At 37.8% G+C, this 24787-nt stretch overlaps 2 protein-coding genes across 3 annotated transcripts in view; one reads left to right on the top strand and one right to left on the bottom strand.

Moving 5' to 3' along the window:
• Window positions 1–1477, bottom strand: part of taok2b (TAO kinase 2b) — a 44772-nt gene extending 43295 nt beyond the window's left edge. The window contains exon 1 of one of the 2 annotated variants that reach the window (XM_036573316.1): window positions 961–1477. The gene's annotated coding sequence lies outside the window, so the exon portion shown is untranslated. The remainder of the gene's footprint in view (window positions 1–960) is intronic. The other variant, XM_036573315.1, reaches the window with a different exon arrangement.
• Window positions 1478–15286: 13809 nt separating this feature from the next.
• Window positions 15287–21065, top strand: cabp5a (calcium binding protein 5a). Its single transcript, XM_036571789.1, has 6 exons — window positions 15287–15337; window positions 16455–16485; window positions 17553–17696; window positions 19048–19157; window positions 19323–19470; window positions 21015–21065. Exons 1-6 carry the CDS (start codon window positions 15302–15304, stop codon window positions 21041–21043), a joined length of 498 nt encoding a protein of 165 aa, XP_036427682.1. The 5' UTR covers window positions 15287–15301; the 3' UTR covers window positions 21044–21065.
• Window positions 21066–24787: the final 3722 nt, after the last annotated feature.

The raw sequence follows: 24787 nt of genomic DNA, 5'->3' as shown, positions 1-24787 counted from the left end.
CCAAAGACTGTACAAAAAAAAGTGCAAAGAAACTTAAGAAATAAAACTGGATAGAAATTATGACAGTTACAGTAACGTTACCAGATGCTGAGGTAAATTAATAAAACTGCTAACGTGAAATCCTCTTAGATTCATCCCCTGTCCTCATATCTAATATATAAGATTAATTGCAGGGTTTTTTGATTGGGCTGTCACTAAAAAACAAGGAATAACAACAGAAAACGATGAAGCTCAGTGATGCGTGGATGAATCCTGACAGGGTTCAGAGAGAAAAGGGAAGCGAAAAACAACACAACGCCAGTACATTAGCAGCACTTAAAAATGGTTTAAAAACCGAAATGGAACCAAAAACTCATATAACACACAGTTTAGCCAACAACAACACATATTAAATCGAGGTAATACGCAGCAATCGTTTGGGTTTCTGTCAGCGGACTCGCATGATAAAAAATGAGGCCAGCTGCTCGCTAAGCTAGCGTATTTTCACTCAAAATTAAATTAAATTTGCACTTAAAAGACGGATAAATTCGTCTAGAAAATGTTATATGTCAGCAAAGAGGCTATGAACTCCCTTTTTGTTGGCTTAGTACATGAAAAATCTCAGCTAAGCTGGCTAAACCGACGGCTCGCAAAAACACAACAAACGCTACGATTCTCAAGTTAGCTTCCTAGTCTAATTTCCCGGTCCACCTTAAATCGCGCAGCGGTTCCATTCCGCGCCTCAGGCGCCAGAACGTAACCGCTGCACCATTTAAGGCGGAACGGGGAATTCGAATAGGAAGCCAACTTCAGCCTCGGAAAACCGCTGCATATTGAATCGGAGCACTTACACTGCAGCTCCTCAAACCCCAGGAAAATGAACTGTGGCTTTTAAAGATGTTTAAAAGGGGATCTGGCTGTGTTTATCGTTTAAGAGGCGATAAACGTTTTTATTTTCGTACTGTAGCGTCTTTTTCTCACCGTGGTTTACAGGCTCCACCGTAGCTAGCTAATGCTAGCTAACGCTTCGGCCTGGCGAGCAAAAATCTGGTCCTTTCTTCCTTTTCTCCGTCTTCACTCAGCACCGACTAGCCACTTTTGAAGGGAGAGCCATGGATTCTCGTCATTTGATGCCGTTCGTGGCCCGAATAGAAACTGGCAGCTGGATATATTGGCGTTTTTTCGGACTAAAAGCGGCGCTGGCCGTAGCTAAGGAGACACCATCAGCTGATCCTCAATGAAAAACGGCTGAACCGCTTCAGAGCGCCCGGCTTCCCTCCGCTCCAGCTCCCATCCTCGTCACTTCTGCTCATTACGTTGGTGTCATTCGTTTAATTCGCTTCTGTCCGACACCAGCATCTCCATTTCTTTTTTCTCTCTCTATTCAGTCCGCTTTTTTGTGTGTGTGATGGCGGAGCGGGGCGGGAGCCGAGCGGAAAACGGAAAGCGGAGCTCCGAGTGTCTCAACGGCTCCGAGTCGGTTCTTTTGAATCGCTCCTTCTTTTGTGAATCGGTCGAACCGATTCACCTTCCCAAATGTTCACGCTTCAGAATCTGAATCAGAATTTTTATTGTGAAGTGTGAAGTGTGTGAAATGTTGAATTGTTTTTAAAATGTGGGCTTATTTTGTGTGTTCTAACTTATCAGATGTGATAAAAAATAAATATTGTGACACATCATGAAAAACTTCTTGAAGTATTGTGATGTGACATTTGCCACATCGCTCACCTCTACTGTATGCATATATATATATATATATACATGAATATGTATATGAATATATATATATGTATATATATATATATATATATATATATATATGAACATAAACAAGACAGTACACAACAAGTACACAAACAAACAGCAAGTGTGAGGATGTACAAGGATGCACTTTAGCTTGTTGCAATAGACATATTTTATAAATATGGTTACATTTGCATTTATATTCATATTTGCTGCTCATTTTAGCTAAAGTGCATATAGGTTATTAGTTCTTCAGGATTGATTCACAAAGCTATTCTGATCTCTTATTGTGAGGCTAGTTTTCGCTGATATTTGTGTACAGCAGGAAGACCTAAAAGAGGCAGATGTGAGCTGAGAGACACAAGCTGCTTTTCCACTGCATGGTGCGCCTCATCTTGACCCAACTCACATTTGGTACCAGCTACTTCATTTTCCATGGCAGATATAGTGCCCTCAATGTAGCTTGTCATCATAGCAACGCTGTGTGAAACTGCCGTGACCTAGCTAGTGTTAGCATATGTGTTTAGTGATTCTCTCTGACCAATCAGCAGTCTGCAGCGTTTTTACGTCACCTTTTGCAGTGTGTCCCATTTGACCCTCCCTTTGGAGGCTGCATTTGAAGGCCAGGCGAGGATTTGAGAACATGGTGGCATCAACAGAGAAGTGAACGGCAGCCGAAGAGTTCACTTTTAAATATAAGTATTGGGTTTAAACTGAGCCGAATGGCTAACGATACAAATGTAAAATAAATAAATACATAAAACCTAATCTCATCAGTAGCTGGTGGTGAAGCATCTCCAGCTCTAATAAATGAAAAAATAAATGACTAAAATCAAAGTTTCTGGCTCCGTCTTTAAAGTATTTTAAAATTACTTGACAGGAGGGGTGTTTCGTGATGCAGCGGTGAGGGCGGGAACAGCGGTGCTGTGACACAAACAGGAAATCCGCCGTAGGCCAGACCATCTCATTTCAGTTCAGCCTTCAGGGGTCTAAACAGCCTTCGAAGGACACACCTTCCTAGACCACCTCCTTTGAAGGATCCAGCCCCTGAATTGGGACACACTGTTGGCTCAGGTTGCTTGGAACCTCGACGGAGGTGGTACCAAAAATAATTCCCGGTACCAGATACCAGACTTGCCTAGTGGAAAACCAAAAAAAGGGAGTAGAGTCGAGTCGGGCCGGTACCAGGCAGTGGAAAATTGGGTTTAGGTGAGAGCTGAATCAGAGAGCGAACTGTTAGAAACTCTGCTTATGTACAGTGTGACTGTGGCCGACAACAGCTGGGGAATAAAGCACCACAACTCATGTGAAAGCTGTCTATTTTAATAGCGGTGGACACTACAACATGATGTGTTTTACATGCTAGTATGCTGGTCAACCAGTATGATAGTATGATCATCCTGGGTGACCAGCTAAACCAGCACCAACCAGCATTGAAATGTGGTATGTAAATTACACCTTACGGATGAGGTTGTAGTGAGAAGTGGAGCAGAGAAGCAGAATATCAAAAAACATAAGCTGCTTAACGAGTGGAATAATCTAATGTGCTGCGCACAACTTTTTTTTTTATTGCTTTGGGTGTAATTGTCAAATTTCATGGAAATTATGTTGCAGGCAACTCACAACATGCAACTAGTTGCATTAAAGTTTCAATGTGTAAAGCCTCTTGGCCTGAGTGTCCAACTGTGCACATGTCTCAAACGTGCAAAAGCACAGCACACAACCAAATGCTTGCACAATGCCCCTTTAACTAAGGCCCAATCCCATTTCTTCTTTTTACCCCTACCCCTTGTTTTTGAGTGTTGCCCCTTGGAACTGAGTTACAGGGTAGTGGTTGAAATCTTCCACTACGAAATGTGACCCTCAGATAAAAAGAGCATCACTTCATTAACAGCTACTAGCGCTGCTCTATCTATAATAAACTCTTCCCTCAGCCTCGGCTATGTTCCAAAATCTCTTAAATAAGTTGTAATTAAACCCCTAATTAAGAAACCTAGTTTTGACCCCTCTGAGTTATCAAACTATAGACCTATTTCAAATCTTCCCTTTTTATCAGAAATTTTAGAGAAAGCCGTGGCAAAACAATTATGTTCCCATCTGCATAGGAGTGATATACATGAAAAATTTCAGTCCGGCTTCAGGCCTCACCATAGTACCGAAACAGCGTTAGTGAAAATTGTAAATGATCTTTTATTATCCGCTGACAAAGGAAACACATCCTTACTGGTTTTACTCGATCTTAGTGCAGCTTTTGACACAATAGACCATTCCATTCTATTAGACAGGCTTGAGAAACTAGTAGGAGTGACAGGTAAAGCTCTTTCGTGGTTCAAATCTTACCTTAGTGATCGCTTTGAGTTTGTTAATGTAAATGGGGAACTATCAGCTCTCACAAGAGTAAAGTATGGTGTTCCACAGGGCTCTGTCTTAGGACCCATATTATTTACCTTATATAGGCTACCACTAGGTACCATCATTAGAAAACATGGCATCAGTTTCCACTGCTATGCCGATGATACACAATTGTATATTTCAGCTAAACCAGATGACAAAATCGAACTTAATAAGATAGAGGACTGTGTCAAAAGACATTAAAGACTGGATGTCAAGTATCTTCCTCTTACTAAATTCAGACAAAACAGAAGTTCTTCTTCTGGGTTCAAAAGCTGCTAGGGATAATCTGCCTGCGTTTACTCTTAATCTCGATAGTTTCTCAGTTGCACCAGGCACATCTGTAAAAAGTCTTGGTGTCACGATTGATCCCAGTCTGGCCTTCGATGAGCATGTTAGATTACTGTAACGCTCTGCTTTCTGGTTTTTGCAGCCAAAACCTTAACAAGCTTCAGTTAGTCCAGAACACTGCAGCCAGAGTTCTCACCAAAACCAGGAAATTTGACCACAATAGCCCAATTTTGTGTACCTTATATTGGTTGCCAGTTAAATTCCGCATTGAGTACAAGATTCTTCTACTGACGTTTAAAGCTCTGAATGGCCTTGCTCCTCAGTACCTCAGTGACCTTATTTCCTACTATCAACCGACACGCCCACTTAGATCACAAGGTGCTGCTCATTATTAGTACCTAGAATAAATAAAGTTACGTCAGGGGGAGGAGCCTTTTCATACAAAGCCCCCCAGCTTTGGAATAGCCCACCAGTCAGTGTTCGGGACTCAGACACAGCCTCCATCTTTAAGTCTAGGCTAAAAACCTACCTGTTTAGTCGAGCCTTTGGTTAATTTGTTTTCCTAACTGTGTCCCTCTACATCTACATACATATGACTTCAAAGAGGGGGGCAATTATTTATCATCACCCACCCCTAATTCTTCAGTGATATGAAGCTGAAGTCAGATATTTACCAAGTTCTTGTTTGAATTATCCCGTTCCACCTTAAATGATGCAGCAGTCACATTCTGGGGCTTCAGGCATAAATACTGCTGGGCTATTTAAGGTGGAATGGGAAAGTTAGCTAGCTAGCTACAGAGACATTAGCATAGTATTAGAGATTTTTTTAATGCTTGTTATGAAGAAAACAATAATGCATTGAAACAACATTAAACTAAAATAATAATAATTAATAATAATAATAATAATAATAATTTTCTATCAGAGAAAATGTAGTCATGTAGCCCTAACACTTCACCCTACCCCTAGACGTGAACGCGCAAAACAGAGGGCTAAGGGCTCAGTGGTAGGGGCAAGGGGTCCATACAACATTCTGGCCACCTTCTTTTTTTTTCATTGTTTTTATTTCTGTGGTTGCTGTGGTATCCCAGGTGGTTGTTAGGGTGTGGCTACATGGTTGCTATGGTTCCCTGGGTCAATAGGGTGTTACCTATGGACTTGTATCAACATGGCATAAATTGCCAATAGAAAAGTGCCTTTCATGCAGAGTGATTGCACAGCTTAAGCTTGCTAAGATGTTGCTAGGTGGTTGCTATGATATCCCAAGTGGTTGCTAGGTTGTTTCAACACGTCAGTGACATTTAAATGGCTTATATGTAGTCCTGAATCCTCATTTGCAGCCGCAAGGACCATACAACCTTCAAACGATATAAATTATACATTATGATTAAGCTTTTTTTTGTCCAGCCATATATCAAGAACAAAATGCACTGCTTTAAAAAATGTGTATAATTTGACATATTTAGGGTCAAATTAGAGCAAAGAAATCAAATTAACTACACACTTTAATGTGATTCATCATTTTAAGTGAGTAGCAGACTTACTTGAATAACTGACTTGTTGAGCTAAAGATGGCTGTATTTGGAGAAGATGTGAATGAAGTTGGTGACAGACTCACTCATTGAACAGAGGCGAGAGAATAAAGATGACTTTAATCAACATGAAAACGAACTGTTGAATCAGATGTTCGATTCATTGAGACGTAGACTCGAGCGAGTCGGTTCTTCAAGTGAATCAGTCTCCGCCTCTCTGGTTTCACTCAGCGGCTCTGTAACAGCGCGCTGTCCGGCGCAGTGTCGCCCCCTGCAGGCCGCGGCTGAACGGAGCATCTCTGGTTTTCACTGTTTTTCGAGATTTCAAATCCTCAGAGACTAAATTGCAGCGCGACCATGAAATCCAAAGGCCCAGCTCACCATTTCACTCCTGCCTGAAATAAGTGTTTATGTTTCAGCAGCTTGAACTTACTGAACTTACAATATAGAAGTTGCTGAAGAAACAGCACAGACCAGCATGCATTTTATACTGGTTTATGCTCTGGTGCTGGTTTAGCAGGTCACCCAGCGTGGTCATGTATTCAAAACACAACATAGGCTGGTGTGTGCTGGTTTTCTAGCAGGGTTGTCCTTGTTCTGGCTCCACTCTGCAGTATGTTGTATGTTTGGTGTGTTTATAAATTGTGTTAGCTAATGCTACTCTGCTACGTTTATTCATTATACTTCATTATATATGTTAAAGGGTAAATATGGAGAAGAATTTGTGCCAAATTGAAAAACAATCACTAAAATGCCTGCAATACAATCCAATCATGATGTTGTTTTTCCACTGTGGCCACAAATCAATATTTTGAGGAAACGATTCTCCCCTGCTGCTGTGTTTAATAAAAGAGCATATGCGTAAAGCGCAATGTTTCCCATGTCTTATTTTATGGCAATGCCACAGTGGTGTCAGAAGTGAGATACCACCACCCCAGCGGATTGGAGAGGAATGGTGCTTCCATGAACTTAAGACGAATAGAGGGGAAGACCGAGCCCGGCTGAGGACTGCTGAAAGCAGCGCGGTGAGGATGGATGGCAAAGATAATGAATGAAACAGTGCGGCTTTGCAGCTAAGCCCAAATGGAGAATGTAGGCTGACGAGGATTTGCTGGCGCACCAGCATGGCGGCCTGCTGGTGTTCTGCATGGAGACTGGGGAGGAGGATGAAGTGTTCAGTCTCTCCACTGTGTGGTCATGAAACAGTGTAATAGCCTTTGCTCTTCATTTTGGCACATATTCTGCACTTCAGTCTGAAAAAGTAATGTTTTTCCACTGTAGTGATTGCTTTTTAACTTTTGGCACAAATTCCTCTCCATAGTGGGAATTTCACCTTATATGCTTCATGAAAAAGCAGTAAGTTTGCATAATGATGGCCACTAAGCTGTGCCCTTAAATTTCGTCTTGAAAAGTGCCCTGAGAAAAAGTCTACATCAGATTTATGGCGTGTTCTTAAAACTTTTCTTTATACACTTTTGTGAATCCAGCCCCAAATGTCTGAGATTTCTTACTAAGGATTATAAAATGACGGATTATAATAACAAATTTAGACAAATATTTCATTGTCAGTTCATGGATATAACGTGCAAACAGAAACACAAAAAAAAATAACAAATAAATAACCATAAATATCCATAAATAACAATCCACTGGACTCTTTACATTGCTGCCAAAATCCTACCCTTAATCCTGGCCTCTGCATTTATTGCACATGAAATCCTCTTGGTTTTAGTTCCACTGCTCATCGGCTACTCTTGGCAGAAGGGACAGTATGTCTATAACACCATCTCATCCTCCTGCACTTTACATGGAGGAACTTGCAGACATGCAAAAGAGAAAAATGAATGTTTGAAAGAATGTTTGGCCATTAGGTTCTCCAAGATGTCCTCCATGGGTGCAACACATTTCCAGACTTCCACTCTGGCTCCTTCTTTGTTTTCAAATGTTTATGACAGTATATGATGGTTAGTTTCTGTATATGCACTGTGTGGACTGAGGAGTGAACTACACCTTTTGAAACTGTGTTTACACACTACAATACATTTTTATTTAACGGAAATATTAGTTTTTCCATGATCTGAGCCCTTTAGAATATCCAGCACATAAACAATATAAACAATGAAGCATTCAGATCTTAGATATTTACAAGGTTTATGTTCTGATCTATTTAAACCCAAGGCATAAACAGAGACAGTCATAAGCTAAATATATACACAATCATCATTTATAGTTTACTTTCTTTTGGAAAGTGTCTGTTCCAAACCCTAACCCCTAAATTTACACTTCTGAAAATAATACTTACATTTAAAAAAATAGTGTCTTTAAAGTTTATGTATCACTAAGTGGTAAGACAATAAATAAATGTTTAATCATTTAAAAGAGGACACAGACAATTCAGCTGTAATTATTGTTGGTAGGGTGTTTCTAGGCAGTTGCTATGGTATCCCAGGTGGTTGCTAAATGAGAACCAGAAAGAAGATGAAGAAGAAGAAAAAGAAGAAGAAGAATACACTATCAGATAGCAATAGTGCTGCACGTTGCTCCACAATCACTAATAACTCAAAAAGTAATATTATATAATTATATTTCCTGAAGTGAATGCAGTGATTGCGCAGCTTAAGCTTGCTAAGATGTTGCTAGATGGTTGCTATGGTATCCCAAGTGGTTGCTAGGATGTTGCTAGGTGGCTGCTAGAGTGTTACTAGGTGGTTGCTATGGTATCTCACATGGTTGCTAGGGTGATGCTATGGTATCCCAGATGGTTGGTAGGGTGTTGCTAGGGTGTTGCTATGGTATCCCAAATGGTTGCTAGGATGTTGCTAGGTGGTTGTTATGGTATCTCACATGGTTGCTAGGGTGATGCTATGGTATCCCAGATGGTTGGTAGGGTGTTGCTATGGTATCCCGAATGGTTGCTAGGATGTTGATAGGTGGTTGCTATGGTATCTCACATGGTTGCTAGGGTGATGCTATGGTATCCCAGATGGTTGGTAGGGTGTTGCTAGGGTGTTGTTATGGTATCCCAGATGGTTGCTAGGGTGTTGCTAGGCGGTTGCTATGGTAGCACAGGTGGTTGATAGGGATTTGTTAGGTGGTTGCTCTGATATCCCACATGGTTAATTGGGTGTTACTAATGGATTTCTATCACCATAATGTAGGCTGGGCGCTCAAACCTTTGCACCCCATTCATTCCTATGGGGAAAAATGCTGTCATTTAAAGATTATTGTATGAAAATCGTATGTCCAATGAAAAAGTTGTATACAAGCACACCATTCCTGATCATACCGAACATTCCAGAGTTGGAACGGTGCCGATATCTTGAAAACTAACAAACATAAGAATCAGGAAGAAGAAGAAGAAGAATATAAATTGAATAACAATAGTGTTGTGCTTCAGTCTTACTGACTTGATTTCTCTGAGCTGGAAATGTACGTTTGCACATATGTTACCTTTATCTGTTCAGAAGCTCTAAAGCGATACTCTGATCTGGGTGGGTGTGTGTTCAGGATTGGTGGGGGTGATTTACAGTCCTAACATGGATCAGTCCAGCTGTCATTCACCTGCTAACCTCTTTCATCACTTTCCACAAACACGGTTTATTTCCATCCTTCTCTCCATCCTTCCCCCTCCTTCCCTCCCCCATCTGTTACATCTGCCCCTGTTACCCCCTTACCTGCACCCCCACCCACCCCACCGTTCTCTTCCTTTCCTCTGTCCTTTATGTAACCTTTTTTGGCATCTCTGCTAGAACTCAAAATAATAACAAAATCTGTATTAAGTTCTTCTTGGCCAAAGCTGGGGATTAAAGCTCTTATGCAAACAGATTTGTGGCTTTAAAAGAAGGTGGAGTCATAAATTTACATAACCGTGCGACGGTTAAGGGGTTAAGGGTGTCAGCACATGCACGAAAGGTCAGCTTAGAGGACGCGGCGGAGAGATTTGGGCAGCGCGATAATGATAATGTCATCAACACAGCAGCACCCACATGATATTTAGCCTCAGTGCGCTAATCCGTTTAGCACAGCCGCTACCAGGCCTTATAACAGCGTGATTACCGTAACGATGCCTCGTTTACTGTCATTAGCATAGAGTTTCCCAAATAGTGGAACATACTGTGTAGAATTCATTCATTATATAGTATTTATTATTAAGTAGTTAATGATAGATGTTTTAGTAACACGTCCAATGAATCTTGCATTTGTAATGCTTTATAAATGTATTAATAAGGCATTATATTACATATATAATACCTTATAATACCTGGCATAAGCTTGTGTAATTGCTCTTAAATACACTCTTAACAAAGATGGTTTTTCCGAGGTTCTTTAGTAAAAAAAACTGGTTCTATATAGAACCATGAACACTCAAAGAACCCTTTGCATGATTAAATTGTTCTTAGCATCATTAAATGGTTCTTCAGATGGATGTAGAGTGTGTTTATAGGGTTTTATATAGAACCTTTTTGAAAAGGGTTCTATGTAGCACCAAAAAGGGTTCAGGCTTGACATTAAACAATAGAAGAACCCTTTTTGGTGCTATATAGAACCATCTAAAGCACATTCTACATCAATCTGAAGAACGATTTAATGATGCAAAGAACCATTTAATCATAAAAAGGGTTCTTTGAGTGTTCATGATTCTATATAGAACCATTTTCTTTACTAAAGAACCCTTGGAGAACCATCATTTTTAAGAGTGTAGGTACAATTACATGCATAACACTTCATAAAGCAGGAGTATGACTTCATGAAGTCAGGTTCCATAATGCATCGTAATAGTTACCAGTTACGTTACCAGTTTTTTTTGTTCAGTTACCAGTAACGTTTAAGTTTTTTTCCGTTAATATTTTTGGAAATACTCCTTTCTTTTAGCGGAGTCAGTAATCAGAACCTTGTTATAGTGCATTGCAGCGTTCTTATGAGCGGATATTATAATGCGTTATGAAACCTGACATTATAAAGATATAAAGTCCTGCTTTACAAAGATTTGTACATGTAATAACAACTAATTATAAGCAATTACACAGGCTTATGCCAGGTATTATAGGGTATTATGCATGACATATAATGCCTTAGAAATGCATTTATAAAGCATTGTGAATACAGGGGTCATAGGAAGTGTTACAGATGTTTTTACTTTTACTTTACTTTATTATGTTCATTTTCAGCTAAACTGATAAGAGGAAAAGACTGTAAGGTGGTTTGAAGTGATGAATCACTTCTGATTCCCCAGAGAACCTTTCAGTGGGCGATTATTTAGCTTTCTATTGCACACATTATGGGAGCAATGTTAAAAAACGTTCACTTTTCTTGTGTAAAATGGAATTTAATTTAATATTTCCCATCAACTCTGTTACTAGATTAACTGTTAAAAATTACAGTCAGCTCAACTTCACTTTTCTTGAGTTAACTCAACTGGAGGGCACCAGAATTCACCCAACTCAAATTTATTTGTTTAGTCAAATGTTCTCCTAGCTCACATTTTTGGTTCTGAATCTTAATTTAGTAATAATATAGAATGCGTTGTAAAATAGAAAGCATATTTTAAATTTAGTAACCAGGTTATCTTGAAATTTTACTTAATATTAAGTTAACATAATTTAAATAATGATTTGGTTCCTATCACCACCAGTAAGTTTCTCTAGAACGGAACGTTTCACACCAAACCACTCTGAACGACTCTGTTTACATTTTAACCATTAAATATGCACAAATTTTGAAAAAAGGGTGGAGTTCCCCTTTAATGCATGACACTGGCTTCAAGGTAAAAATCCAGCATTTGTGTCATTTCTGTACCAACAGGTCGTTCTATTTTTGACTCATTCAAGCTGAGATGCTGAACGGGACAGATGATAATTTAAATGTGTTTTACATTTGTTAACTTATTATTCAAACTTCAATAAACTCTACATCACACGTTGCCCTGTTTATTTGGCTTTTTTAGGTTTAAAGCTGCATTTTTTCAACAGTGTATGTCCTGTAATTTCCCCACTAGCTGGGATTCTTTGCATCATACAATCCCAACAGACTTTTTGTCCTCTTGGGCTCCCAGTTATGGATGGTTGAAGCATTGCTGGGTTTCAAATTTGATGGGGATGAATACTTAGGCCCAAGCCCATTTCTTATTTTTACCCCTGCCCCTTCTTTTTGAGTGTCACCTTGTCCCTTGGAACTGAATTTTAAAGGGGTAGTGGTTGAAATCTTCCCTCTGAAATGGGACCCTCAAATAAAAAGAGCATTACTTCATTAACAGCTACCAGCACTGCTCTGTAGGCGACCCTGCCAGTCTGCAGTGACAGCAGAGGAGGGTAAAGTTCAGCTCCTCACTGCTGGGCTTTGGTCACATGTGTTTCAGTCAGAAGTCGCGTCAAACCCAGGCTGAATCCCAAACGGCTCTGTACTCCCTAAATAGTGTTCTATATATGAAAGTTTAGCAATTCTAGCCTCTAAAGCCAAACAGTGCATCGTTTATGGAGTGTGGATGTGTCTGAGTCCCAAATGACTGTTTCTTAGCTGTATTTTGCTCTGTTGGTCTGCAGGATCCAGTATTTAAACTCCTACATAGTGCACTATGTAGGGAGCAGGGAGCTGTTTGAGATTCAGCCCCAGAGTGAGGATTGGTGCCAAAAAAGACTCTTGGTGGTGATTTGGTGGCCAAACAGTACTCATAAAGCAAACGTTTCCGCATCAAACAGTGCTGTGATATCATATGTTCATTGTTATATGACAAAGTTAAAAAGTTCATGAAATGACCGCAGGGTACAGGGAGGGGCGACCAAACGATCTCCTCTTTCAGGTCCATGTTTGCTTGGCAGTGATACCGTACTCTAAAGGACCTACATTTCTTGGCGGAATACTTATTTATGTTGATTATTATTAATAATAAGAAATTATTTTCTGAAAAATTGTGTATTTTATCGTATTTTATATTGGCCACCGTTTTATAAAAGCAATAAGCCACTTGAGGCTGTGCGTTACCACTTTCCATGTTGTGCCTAAGAAAATCCGAATATATATTTATACATATACATATATATGTATATGTATCGCTGTTGTCGGAAGAAAACCTTGTATCTCCATTTTTGACGTAAGTACCTGTTGCTCTTTACATTGTATGTCAATTTCATGATGAATGGACCAAAAGAAACGACCCAAAATTGCTTGGACAAAAATTCTGGTTCCATTGACTTACATTAAAAGTAAAGTAGGTTTTTTCCTTTTCCTGTAAAATTACCATTTTGGAAATACAAGGTTTTGTTCCGACAACAGCGATATATATATATATATATATATATATGTATGTATATATATACACAATATATGGACTTTAAGCCCAAAGGTGATGCTTGTTCGTTGTGTTGTGAATGCCTGTTAGCTCAGAATTACAGTCCATACAGCTTCAATCAGAATATTTACATAACGAGTCGTTAAATAATGAGCAAACGTTTCATGTGTCCTAATCCCAGATGCCATGACATGCGTTGGTGCGCTGTATAGAAACAGTGGAATTACTGTGTAATCCTATTCTGTTTACTCCACTGACCCACGCTAAGGTAAAAACACTCGGCATCTGTGTGTCTCTGGACCAGACGGAGGTTATATGATTCAGGTTTGACTTATTATTAAATCCCACAGCAGCCAAAAACATATCAGTGGCATGTTTACCTAACAGAGTATGACATAACAGAAAAGTAGACATAAAAGAAGTTGTATAAGATGCTTATTTTTAAAGATTAAAGCACAAGTACATTATTTTGTTTACTTTTCGATCAACAATAGATTAGATTCTGTGAATTTAAAGGGAAATTCCACCCACTTTTAAAATTTTCAGTATATTTCAGTGTTTGTGATGTAAAGTCAGGGTGGTTTGGTGTGAAATGGTTCAGATGTCTTTACAATGGTGGTGATAGGAACCAGGGGTCGCCATGACTGCAACACACATATAGACATTTTAGTTACTATCCAACACCACCAGTGAACCTACACGAGTCTTCTGAGTTTATACTGAATGTTGATGATGGGAAAATAGTGGAAAATCTGAAATAATAAGTTTTCTTTGGGGACTATTTTTGCCTGTCCACCATGAATGACTTTTAAAAGATGCATTTTAGGCCAAAATCTTGTTACAAAACTATCAGTGTGAACAATTCTGACTCTGTAAGTTTCTCTAGAACAGAACGTTTCACACCAAACCACTCTGAAGGACTCTGTTTCCATCTTAACCATTTAATTATGCACAAATTTTGAAAAAAGGGTGGAGCTCCCCTTTAATTCATGACACTGGCTTCAAGGTAAAAATCCAGCATTTGTGTCATTTCTGTACCAACAGGTCGTTCTATTTTTGACTCATTCAAGCTGAGATGCTGAACGGGACAGATGATGTCATCATGACCACTCCCTCCTGCTGCTCTCCTTTTTTGCCGCTCACTCTATGCAAACAGCTCACACGCTCTCGGCCAGTCAGAGCAATCAAGAAGGACCGTCCACTTGTTTTTGACCGCAGAGAGAGAGAGAGAGAGAGAGAGAGAGAGAGAGAGAGAGAGAGAGAGAGAGAGACAGACCACTGCGAAGAGAGAGGGTGGAAAGACCTCAGATCGACTGAATAGAGGTGAGCAGAATGATCATATTTCAATAATAATAGTAAGTTTGAGTTAAAGGGGAACTCCACCACTTTTTCAAAATTCCTGCATAATGAAATGGTCGAAATGTAAAGTCATTCAGAGTGATTTGGTGTGAAATGCTCCATTCCAGAGAAACTTGCCGAAATCACGACCCCGGTTCCTATCACCACCACTGTAAAGTAATCTGAGTCTCTTCTAAATGACTCTGTTTACATCTCAAACACTGAGTTATGCAGAAATTGTGAAATATCAGTGGAATTCCCCTTTAAAGTGACTAGGGATGTGCCGATATGGGAATTGATGCTGGTATTGAATAATTTTCTTGCACATATCTATCAACACTGATACATAAACATTTTTAAAATGTAGAAACTAAGGCTAAACACACCTGAATTAACATTGCAGATGAACTAAACAGTTATTTTTATGAATAAAGTGTGGATATTTTAGTTCAGTAACCCAGCATCACCTAAACATTATACTCTGCAATAAATATATTATCAAATATGAGCTTAAAATATCAGCCAAATCTAATCATCTAATCCAACGCTGATCATTTTTTTAACAATTATCTGCTGATATACCTTTAATCTGGTATTATTGTGCATCCTTAACAGTGACATTGGTGGAATATTTTATTGTTAAGCAGTATTTATTCCTTTGGTTCTGACAGTCAGGCGGACTCAGAGCCGGGCACGCAAGTGCTGCACTCTCCTTCAGCTCAGCATCGTCTTCCTCACGGACATGACTGCCTGCATCTTCATACGGGGCGGGAAGATCGTACGTATCTCAGACATCCTACTGTATTCCAATATCTGCCTGAATGATTCATTATTTTAATATACAGAGTGATTTATTAGGGCTACATTTGTGTGACGTCAGAAGTATCAATATAAAAAGATACCAAGACAGATCACTATTAATATATTACATATATTTGTATATATTATCATAAAATGTTAATATCAATGTTTAATATAGCTCTATGATATTTCTGACACCATGTTAAATTAGAACTCATAAATCACGGCAAAATATATTGCACTTTTTAATTTTAATACAATTTTTTAATAGAAATATAATATTTATACAGTTATTCATTTGAATATTTCAATAGTTACATTATTTATTAAAAGTTATATGATGTCCTGAAATATCATATAAAAATACAGAAAGATATTTTAAAAAAGGTCAATAATTATACAATACAAATACAAATATATTTTATTGATATAAAAGCTAAAAGTATTTCAATATATGCATCACTAGTATAATATCAGAAATATCAATTTAAGAAAGACAAGAAAATATTAATATTAATGTACTGAATATGGGCTGTTTGAATGTTTTATTTTAAGATGGAATAATATAAATTAAAATTTATGTGACTATTATGTGATTATTATCACTAATATGATTAGTGAATATTAGTGATTAGTAGTGATAAATTCATATGAGAAAAAGCAATATAAGAAAGTTACTAAAAAAGCTGAATATCTATATTTATATCTATCATACAGAATCAGAAGGACCAATAATAAGAAAGATACTAAGGATGATCAATAATATCACAAAATCAAATATTTGTATTTTGTATAAATATAAGAAAGATTTGTGTATTTCTATAAATACTTGATTTATCAGTGCAAAAATTCATATAGCATCAGAAAAATCAATGCAAAAATTGATAAGAAAGAGTATATTAATCTATTAAGTATAGACCGAATAAATCACCCAGTATGTTTTATAAACTGTAAACAAGGTGTAATATACTTCATAATGTTTTTGTTTAATTCATATAGTATCAGAAATATGTGAATGAGAGATACTGGCAGTGCTTTAAGTGTCAGTTTAGAACATCACGTATTATAAATATATGAAATTCTTTGTCTTTCAGGACAGACAGCTGGCAGATGATGAGATTGAAGGTAAATAACTGAACTGTCAAGTTTACATTCTATTCCTCAAATATAGCACTGGGTTTATATTGTGACATAAGCCTAACTTTCACATTAAAACATAAATATTGTTAATATTTTGGCCTTAGCGTTACAAAAATGTTAGTTTTTTATTTTGAAAAAGTTTTTGATCTTTCTATTATGTACAGTCACATACAAATGTTTAAACACCCCTGGTCAAATTCCATATTTTGTTGCTTTTCTAAGTGTGAATAAGTTAACGCATCCTCAGAGAACACACTTAAATATCACATTTTACTTATTTTCACTTAGAAAATCAACAACAACATGTCATATGACCAGGGGCTCCCAAACTAAGACCGTACATACCACCATCCAAGTTTGTTATCAAGTCATTTTTGCAGTCAACAGTTAGTAGTGCTCAGTAGAGTTAATATGTGAGGCTAAAGGCTAATACAGCACAATGCTGTATGATTTTGAATATTAACGACTCTATAAAAAATGTAGGGTAATTGGACTCATTCAGCTCAGTGTGGTTTCTCGTTCTCCAGTGAGCTTCTACACTATAAATTTACAGTATTTTACAGTTAAAAAAATAGTTTGTTATTTTACAGGATCATACCGCAAAAGACTGCAAACTGCGTTGGTTAACATACCAGACAACACAATTTACAGTAATTTACTGACAGCAGAGATGCAAGTAACATGCTGTATATTCACTGTAGGTATTTTACGGTATTTTGCTGTATTCTTTGCTGCCAACTCTGCTTCCAGTAAATCACTATAGATTGCATTGTCTGGTATGTTGCTGTAAACCAATGCACTGCTGCAAATGTTTAATCTTTTACAGTATGGTTCTGTAAAATAACCAACTAGCTTTTTACTGTAAAATACTGTAAATTTACAGCACTTTTCTACAGTGTAGAACGAGAAACCACACTGAGCTGAACGAGAGCACTGCTTCACTGATGTGTCTCATTCTGAGTGCGTTAATGTCTACAGTTTGTTGCTGCATCAGTTCATTATTACAGCAGTAGCTTTTCTGCAGCGTTTGTGTTTTTAATCTTTCTCTGCAGAGCTGCGTGAGGCCTTTGATGAGTTTGATAAGGATAAAGATGGACTGATCAGCTGTAAGGACCTCGGGAACCTGATGAGGACGATGGGCTACATGCCTACTGAGATGGAGCTAATCGAACTGGGCCAGAATATCAACATGAACCGTACGTTCTTCAACAGAGATTATATTATATCATGACATCACTTCTTTAACGTCCTCTCCAAATTCCCAATAAGTATGAGATGTTCATTTTTTAGGATAAGCATATACAATCGTAAACAAACGTTTGAACACTTCTGGCCTAATTACTCAACATATTGGACAACATATATACAAAATGTGCCACCCAAACTTTTGCATGTGACTGTATATACTAAACATATCATCAATTTCTCAGTATTTCATGTGTCCACACTCTTCAAAAAGATGGTTTTCAAGGGTTCTTTAGTAAAGAAAATGGTCCTGTATAGAACCATGAACACTCAAGAACTCTTTGCATGATTAAAGGGTTCTATGCATTGTGAAAAGGTTCTTCCGATTGGTGGAGAATGTGTTGTAAATGGTTTTAAATAGAACCTTTTTGAAAAGAGTTCTTCTATTGTTACATTGTCAAGCTTGTATACAATGGTATACAATAGCAGAACCTTTTTGGTGCTATGTAGAACCACATACAACACATTATCCATCAACCTGAGGAACATTTTCACAATGCGGAGACCTCTTTAATCATGCAAAGGGTTCTTTAAGAGTTCATGGTCCTATAAAGAACCTTTTTGAAAAGGGTTCTATGTGGCTCTTCTATTTTTACGATGTCAAGCTTGTAACAACCCTTGTAAGCACCCTTTTTGGTGTTATATAGAACCATATGCAACATAATCTCCATCAATCTGAAGAACCTTTTTACAATGCAGAGAACCCTTTAATCACACAAAGGGTTCTTTATGAGTTCATGGTCCTATAAAGAACCTTTTTGAAAAGGGTTCTATGTGGCTCTTCTATTTTTACGATGTCAAGCTTGTAACAACCCTTGTAAGAACCCTTTTTGGTGCTATATAGAACCATATACAACACATTCTCCATCAATCTCAAGAACCATTTCACAATGCAGAGAGCCTTACACATGCAAAGGGTTCTTTGAGTGTTTATGGTTCTATATAGAACCATTTTCTTTTCTAAAGAACCCTTAAAGAACCATCTTTTTAAGAGTGCACTCTTCACCTTTATTCCAGCTTCCATTCTTTTCAGGAGACTCACTTTCAGCTCCTCAAAGAATCTGCAGACACGCCTCCAAAGTTCAGTCTTAGAAGCTGGTTGATCATTTTCTGAAGTGATCAAACACATTCAGTGGTGTTTTTTATTTGCCTTTGACTTCCCTGTGAAAGTGCATTATCTTATCAAATCTCCTCAAAGTATCTCCTGAATTTATACTTAACAGATGTTTTGACTGGAAATTGAATACGTTTTTGGACAGTGCTGCATTTCTGTGGTACTAACTAACTGACCGTGTCCTGCAGTGGGAGGCCGAGTGGACTTTGAGGACTTTGTGGAGCTGATGGCGCCAAAACTCCTGGCTGAAACAGCCGGCATGATTGGCATGAAGGAGCTGAGAGATGCTTTCAAAGAGGTGAGAAGAGAACCTGGAGCTATGTGGAAAGTTGGACCAGCTAAGCACAACTTTATAACTTCGACAGTAAAGAGGAGACGCTACAGTGCTACAGTACCTTGGCGTGTCTTGTGTAGTTAACTGTTCTTGTTCTTCTGTTTTCTTCCGTTTCTTCTTCTTCTGCAGTTTGACATGGACGGAGATGGAGAGATCACAACAGAAGAGCTGAGGCTAGCAATGGCTAAGCTAATGGGGGAAAACATGAGCCGCCGAGAGATCGACGCAGTGGTTAAAGAGGCGGATAACAACGGCGACGGAACAGTAGACTTTGAAGGTACAAACTGACTTATTACACTGTAAATAATCCTAAATGTCCCATATCACATTTCTACTCTACATATCGCTGTTGTCGGAACAAAGCCTTGTATCTCCATTTTTTGTCATTTTACAGTTTTTGACATAATTTGAAAATGCCTGTCGTCCTTTACATTGTATGTAAATTTCATGATGAATAGACCAAAAGAAATAGCCCAGAATTACTTGGAAAAACATCTGGTTCCATTGACTTACATTAAAAGTAAAGTGTGTTTTTCCCTTCTCCTGTAAAGTTACCATTTTGGAGATACAAGGTTTTGTTCCGACAGCAGCGATATGATATTTGTGGGTCATTAGCTCATTTTTATATGACTATTTTCCCACCTTTCCTTATCACTTAGAGTTAAAGAGGCTGTGGTTACTGTTCTTTTAAGACTGATATATGTAAATGAGCTCTGTTCTGATTGGCTGCCCTGTTTTCTGCCTCATTCAAAAAGCAGTCTGAGCTGAAACACTCCTTATAACTTCAGTGCAAACTGGCGGAGCTAAACTGCAGTAGGCCGACAAGGCGGGTTTATGTAAATGCATTGGTTTTTGTGACATCACGACAGTGAAAAGAGGCGCTTTAGAGAGGTACAAACAGATGATGGACTTTACCTAACTAGTGTGCTAGGTAGTAAAATTCACTGTAGTACAGGAAACAAAGGTGTATATAGCCTTCACTCGTCCCATCCCTTCACACCTAGTGCTGTAAAAGGTGGGCCTGTGGTTATTTAGCCTTTACACACCCTGCCTGCCAGTTAAATGCACACTTAGCAAACATGTGTTCAAAATTTCCATTTTCATCTCTCTGGTTATAGTAGCTACAATGAAGAAGGATAGTTGGTAATTATGAATTATTCAGTATCTACTATGAATTTTTCAGTATCTACTATGAATTATTCAGTATCTATTATGAATTATTCAGTAACTACTGTGAACTATTCAGCAACTACTATGAATTATTTAATATCTACCATGAATTTTTCAGTATGTACTGTGAATTATTCAGTTACTATTAAGAATTACCTAGTATCTACTGTGAATTATTCAGTATCTGCTGAATTACTCAGTACCTACTGTGAATTATTCAGTAATTACTATGAATTATTTAATATCTGCCATGAATTATTCAGTTACTATTATGAATTACTTAGTATCTATAATGAATTATTCAGTATCTACTATGAATTATTCAGTGTCTGCTGTGAATTACTCAGTATCTGCTATTAATTACTCAGTAACTACAATAAATTATTCAGTAACTATGATGAATTATTCAGTACTATTCTGAATTATTTAGTATCTACTGTGAATTATTCAGTAACTACTATGAACTATGTAGTCATAAGGGTGAAGAACTGAAATGTGGACGCCTGTAGGTTAAAACACCAGTCATTATAAACTTTCTTCAGTTGAAGAACCTTTATAAAGAGGACATTTTCCAAAAAAAGGTTGTTTATCACATTGGAAAAGTAAGTGTGCAGCATAGTCTAATATTAAATTTTCACTTTTTCTTTGCAGAGTTTGTGAAAATGATGTCAAACTGCTGAGAGAGGAGTGTGAGGGGACACACACACACACACACACACACACACACACACACACACATGCAAATGCACGCAATGATATAAAAAATAAATAAATACATACAGAGACACTTCACCAAACTATGCAAATGTTAGCTTCAATTATGACTTTCCACTGGATATTAAATGACATCAAAAATGTGTATATATGAGGCCAAAATGTTATATGTTATATATTATATTAAACTATTTTTGGACAATGTTTATTGATTAATAAAATTGTGCTATTTCCAAAAAAGTCAAGCTGTAAGTGTTTCATGTCTTGAGTATGTTGTATATGCATCTTTATGACTGAGCTTTGAGACACATAAGGCCAACAGAAGTGACCAGGCATCACAAATGACCAGGGATGGGGTTTAGGCTCAATCATTGGGCCAGACAGGTATTAACTGAGCTTAGATCTGAACCTTGATGTGCTTTAGCCCAAACAGCCCTGTCACTGTGCAGGTGTGACATATTTTTATGAATGAAAGGAAAACCATCTCTGCTAATCTGTCATTTCCATGAAGAGGAAAGAAAAACTCACATCGCCTGTTTAATCTGGGTAATGGGAGGATTGGGAGGAGCAGATGGTGAGGAGAAAAATCTCTTGCGAGACGAGGCGACATTTAAGGATTAAGAGATGGGGAGAGGGTGGGTAAGGAGGGGAGAGGAAATCAGAGTAATCCAGGCTGGATATGAACACAGCATGAAGCAAAGAGATGCCTTTATGCTGAAAGACACAAGAGTTAACGAGGGCGGATAGGTGGGCCCAGTCTGCAGCGGAGAAGTAACGTCGGTATTAGTATAAAAGTGATTGAAAAAAGGGATTACAAATATCAAGGAATATATTTTGTATGAACAAGCCTTGGATCCTCATAAAATTATACAAATACATTTTATTTTATGGTTTAATAAGGAAGAAAATATATAATTTTGTAATTTTATCTCAGTTTTCAACACTTACACTGATTCTGTATGAAAATAGTAACAATTGCTAAAAAAACAACTCAAACAGTACATAAACTGTAAAACGTCTGTCATTCGTGAATAAGCATTAAGAACTGGTGTTAAGAAATACTACATTTATGTATTGCTTGCATATCCCAGTCAAAAAAACTGACCACAGTCTTATCCAGTTGTGGACCATGACTAGTAGAGCTAGGCCTTCAGTTCAGGTCATGAATCTTAAAATTTGAGTCTAAAAAATGCAAATTAAACCCCCACCTCTGTAATAATGCTAATTTCTGCTAGCAACACTATGGCATTTCTAATAGTAAGTTGGTGCTAAGCTAACGCTGGTGCACAACCTGTTTTGGCTGTTCTAGATAAAACGCAGACTTTTGAAGCCTGTAAATAACATTTTATATTTAACAGCCATTAACATAATTGACCTAGTATGTAGCAGTGATTCTGTCAGTAAAGAGTTCTAGCATAGAGCTGCCACCACTGTTTGCCATTCCTAACAACCAACTAACAACCTGGTTAGGCTATGACTCATTTTCACAGTCAGTGATGTATCTAGAACTTCCAGAGGAACTAGAGTGATGTTTTTTCTCACAAATTGGTCCCTCATTGTAAATCCTCTGTCTTTTGGATTCCTCTGTCTTTATTATGTTGGTAGTTAATCTTATGTGTAAGGCCTTCAGTGCAGCTCATGAAGTTCTAACCAATGACAGAGCTCACTTGGCTGTTTCTACCTAAATGCCACAGGGGAAAATAGCCTAAGTTTAGGCTATAAAGCTACGAAACACAGACTCCAACCTCTATATAAAGATTAGCCTACTTACAAAATGCGAGCTGTAACTGCTATATAAAGATTAGCCTAGCTACAAGCTAAAAGCTCCAACCTCTATGTAAAGATTAGCCTAGCTACAAGCTAAAAGCTCCAACCTCTACATAAAGATTAGCCTACTTACAAAATGCGAGCTGTAACTGCTATATAAAGATTAGCCTAGCTATAAGCTAAAAGTTCCAACCTCTACATAAAGATTAGCCTACTTACAAAATGCGAGCTGTAACTGCTATATAAAGATTAGCCTAGCTATAAGCTAAAAGTTCCAACCTCTACATAAAGATTAGCCTAGCTACAAGCTAAAAGCTCCAACCTCTACATAAAGATTAGCCTAGCTACAAGCTAAAAGCTCCAACCTCTACATAAAGATTAGCCTACTTACAAAATGCAAGCTGTAACTGCTATATAAAGCTTAGCCTAGCTACAAGCTAAAAGCTCCAACCTCTATATAAAGATTAGCCTAGCTACAAGCTACAAGCTTTAACCTCTATATAAAGATTAGCCTAGCTACAAGCTACAAGCTTTAACCTCTATATAAAGATTAGCCTAGCTACAAGCTAAAAGCTCCAACCTCTACATAAAGATTAGCCTAGCTACAAGCTACAAGCTTTAACCTCTATATAAAGATTAGCCTAGCTACAAGCTACAAGCTCTAACCTCTACATACAGATTAGCCTAGCTACAAGCTACAAGCTCTAACCTCTACATACAGATTAGCCTAGCTACAAGCTACAAGCTCTAACCTCTATATAAAGTTTGATAGGGATGGCTTATCTTTCATATGTAAGTATAATATTCTTTCTCCCAGTCATTTTTAGGAATGGCTAGCTTGCATTGTGGACTTAGTTAGGACTGGTTTGGGTTAATCCAATACTAATAGTACACAAAGCTAAAGCAGAAATCAGAACGTCTGAAACCAAGTATGATTCTCTGACTAATATGATGGGTTTATAAATCTATAGTAAAACAGAGCACAGAGACTTTTATTTTAGAAAATAAACATTACTATAAAACTAAATTTTACAAACAACTGAGAGAAAAAAATAATGACTAGTCCTGATATAAAATGATTCTTTAGAAAGTGTTGTTGCTGACGCTGATCTGGATAAAAACTATTTACTAAACTGATTTACAAAGTATAACTAAAGAAATGAAGGAAGGAAAAATCAGTAAATTGGACTGTGAGTGGAAAACGAGTGATGATAAGCGGACTTTTGTCTAGTACTCCGCTTAAACACCGGTGGACCTCCTGGAAAACGCTGAGCAAAACGCCAGTGGATCGCCAGCTTTGCCATTAGCGGGCCAACAGTGGACGACTGTCCTCTTGCTATCAGGGCAGTTCTTTAAAAAAAGTACATTATATAAACAGACAAATGGAGTTTACTGTTTACACAGTAGTGGAAAATGCAAACAGTATAAACAGTACAAGCTTTACGTTCTCAACACATCTGTCTTTGTGAAGTGACATGTTTATTAGAAAACGTATGAATACATTAGTGTATTTATTTGTTTTGAGTGCATAATTGTTGTTATTGTGACTAATAATAATTATTTTCAATTCTAACATTTCAAAATCTATTCAGTTGATTTGTCAACTTGAGTTCACAATGCATTAATGCGTTTTTATACCCCTATTAGAACCTTTATTCAACAGTCTGAGCTTCATCCATGCTGACCGAGAGCAGCTCTATTGAGTCACCTCATCAAAAGGTCAAGTGGGATAAATGAATTAAATGTAAATGGTACAAAACCTCAGACTGACAGAACCTGCTAGAATTAGAGAGAACAGAGGGGAGGGAATGGCGTGATTACTGCGTGTTCTAAAATCCCAAATTGCCCCGGATCTGCCTGTGCTGCCGGCTCTCCGGATGCTAAAATGATGGAGGGGGGGATGCTGGAACATTTGAAGGTTAAGAGATGAGACTGGTAGCGAT

This window comes from Colossoma macropomum, unplaced genomic scaffold (genome assembly GCF_904425465.1).
Source record: "Colossoma macropomum unplaced genomic scaffold, Colossoma_macropomum, whole genome shotgun sequence".
In the NCBI taxonomy this organism is placed as follows: Eukaryota; Metazoa; Chordata; class Actinopteri; order Characiformes; family Serrasalmidae; genus Colossoma; species Colossoma macropomum.
Note: the sequence above shows the minus strand (reverse complement) of the source record. Positions and strands in the feature narration are given on the sequence as shown.

Excerpts from the sequence above, each read along its gene's own strand:
- cabp5a (XM_036571789.1), top strand. The coding sequence starts at position 15,302 with ATGACTGCCTGCATCTTCATACGGGGCGGGAAGATC. Across the intron at positions 16,486-17,552 it reads GGCAGATGATGAGATTGAAG|AGCTGCGTGAGGCCTTTGAT; the intron begins GTAAATAACTGA and ends CTTTCTCTGCAG. Across the intron at positions 17,697-19,047 it reads CCAGAATATCAACATGAACC|TGGGAGGCCGAGTGGACTTT; the intron begins GTACGTTCTTCA and ends CGTGTCCTGCAG.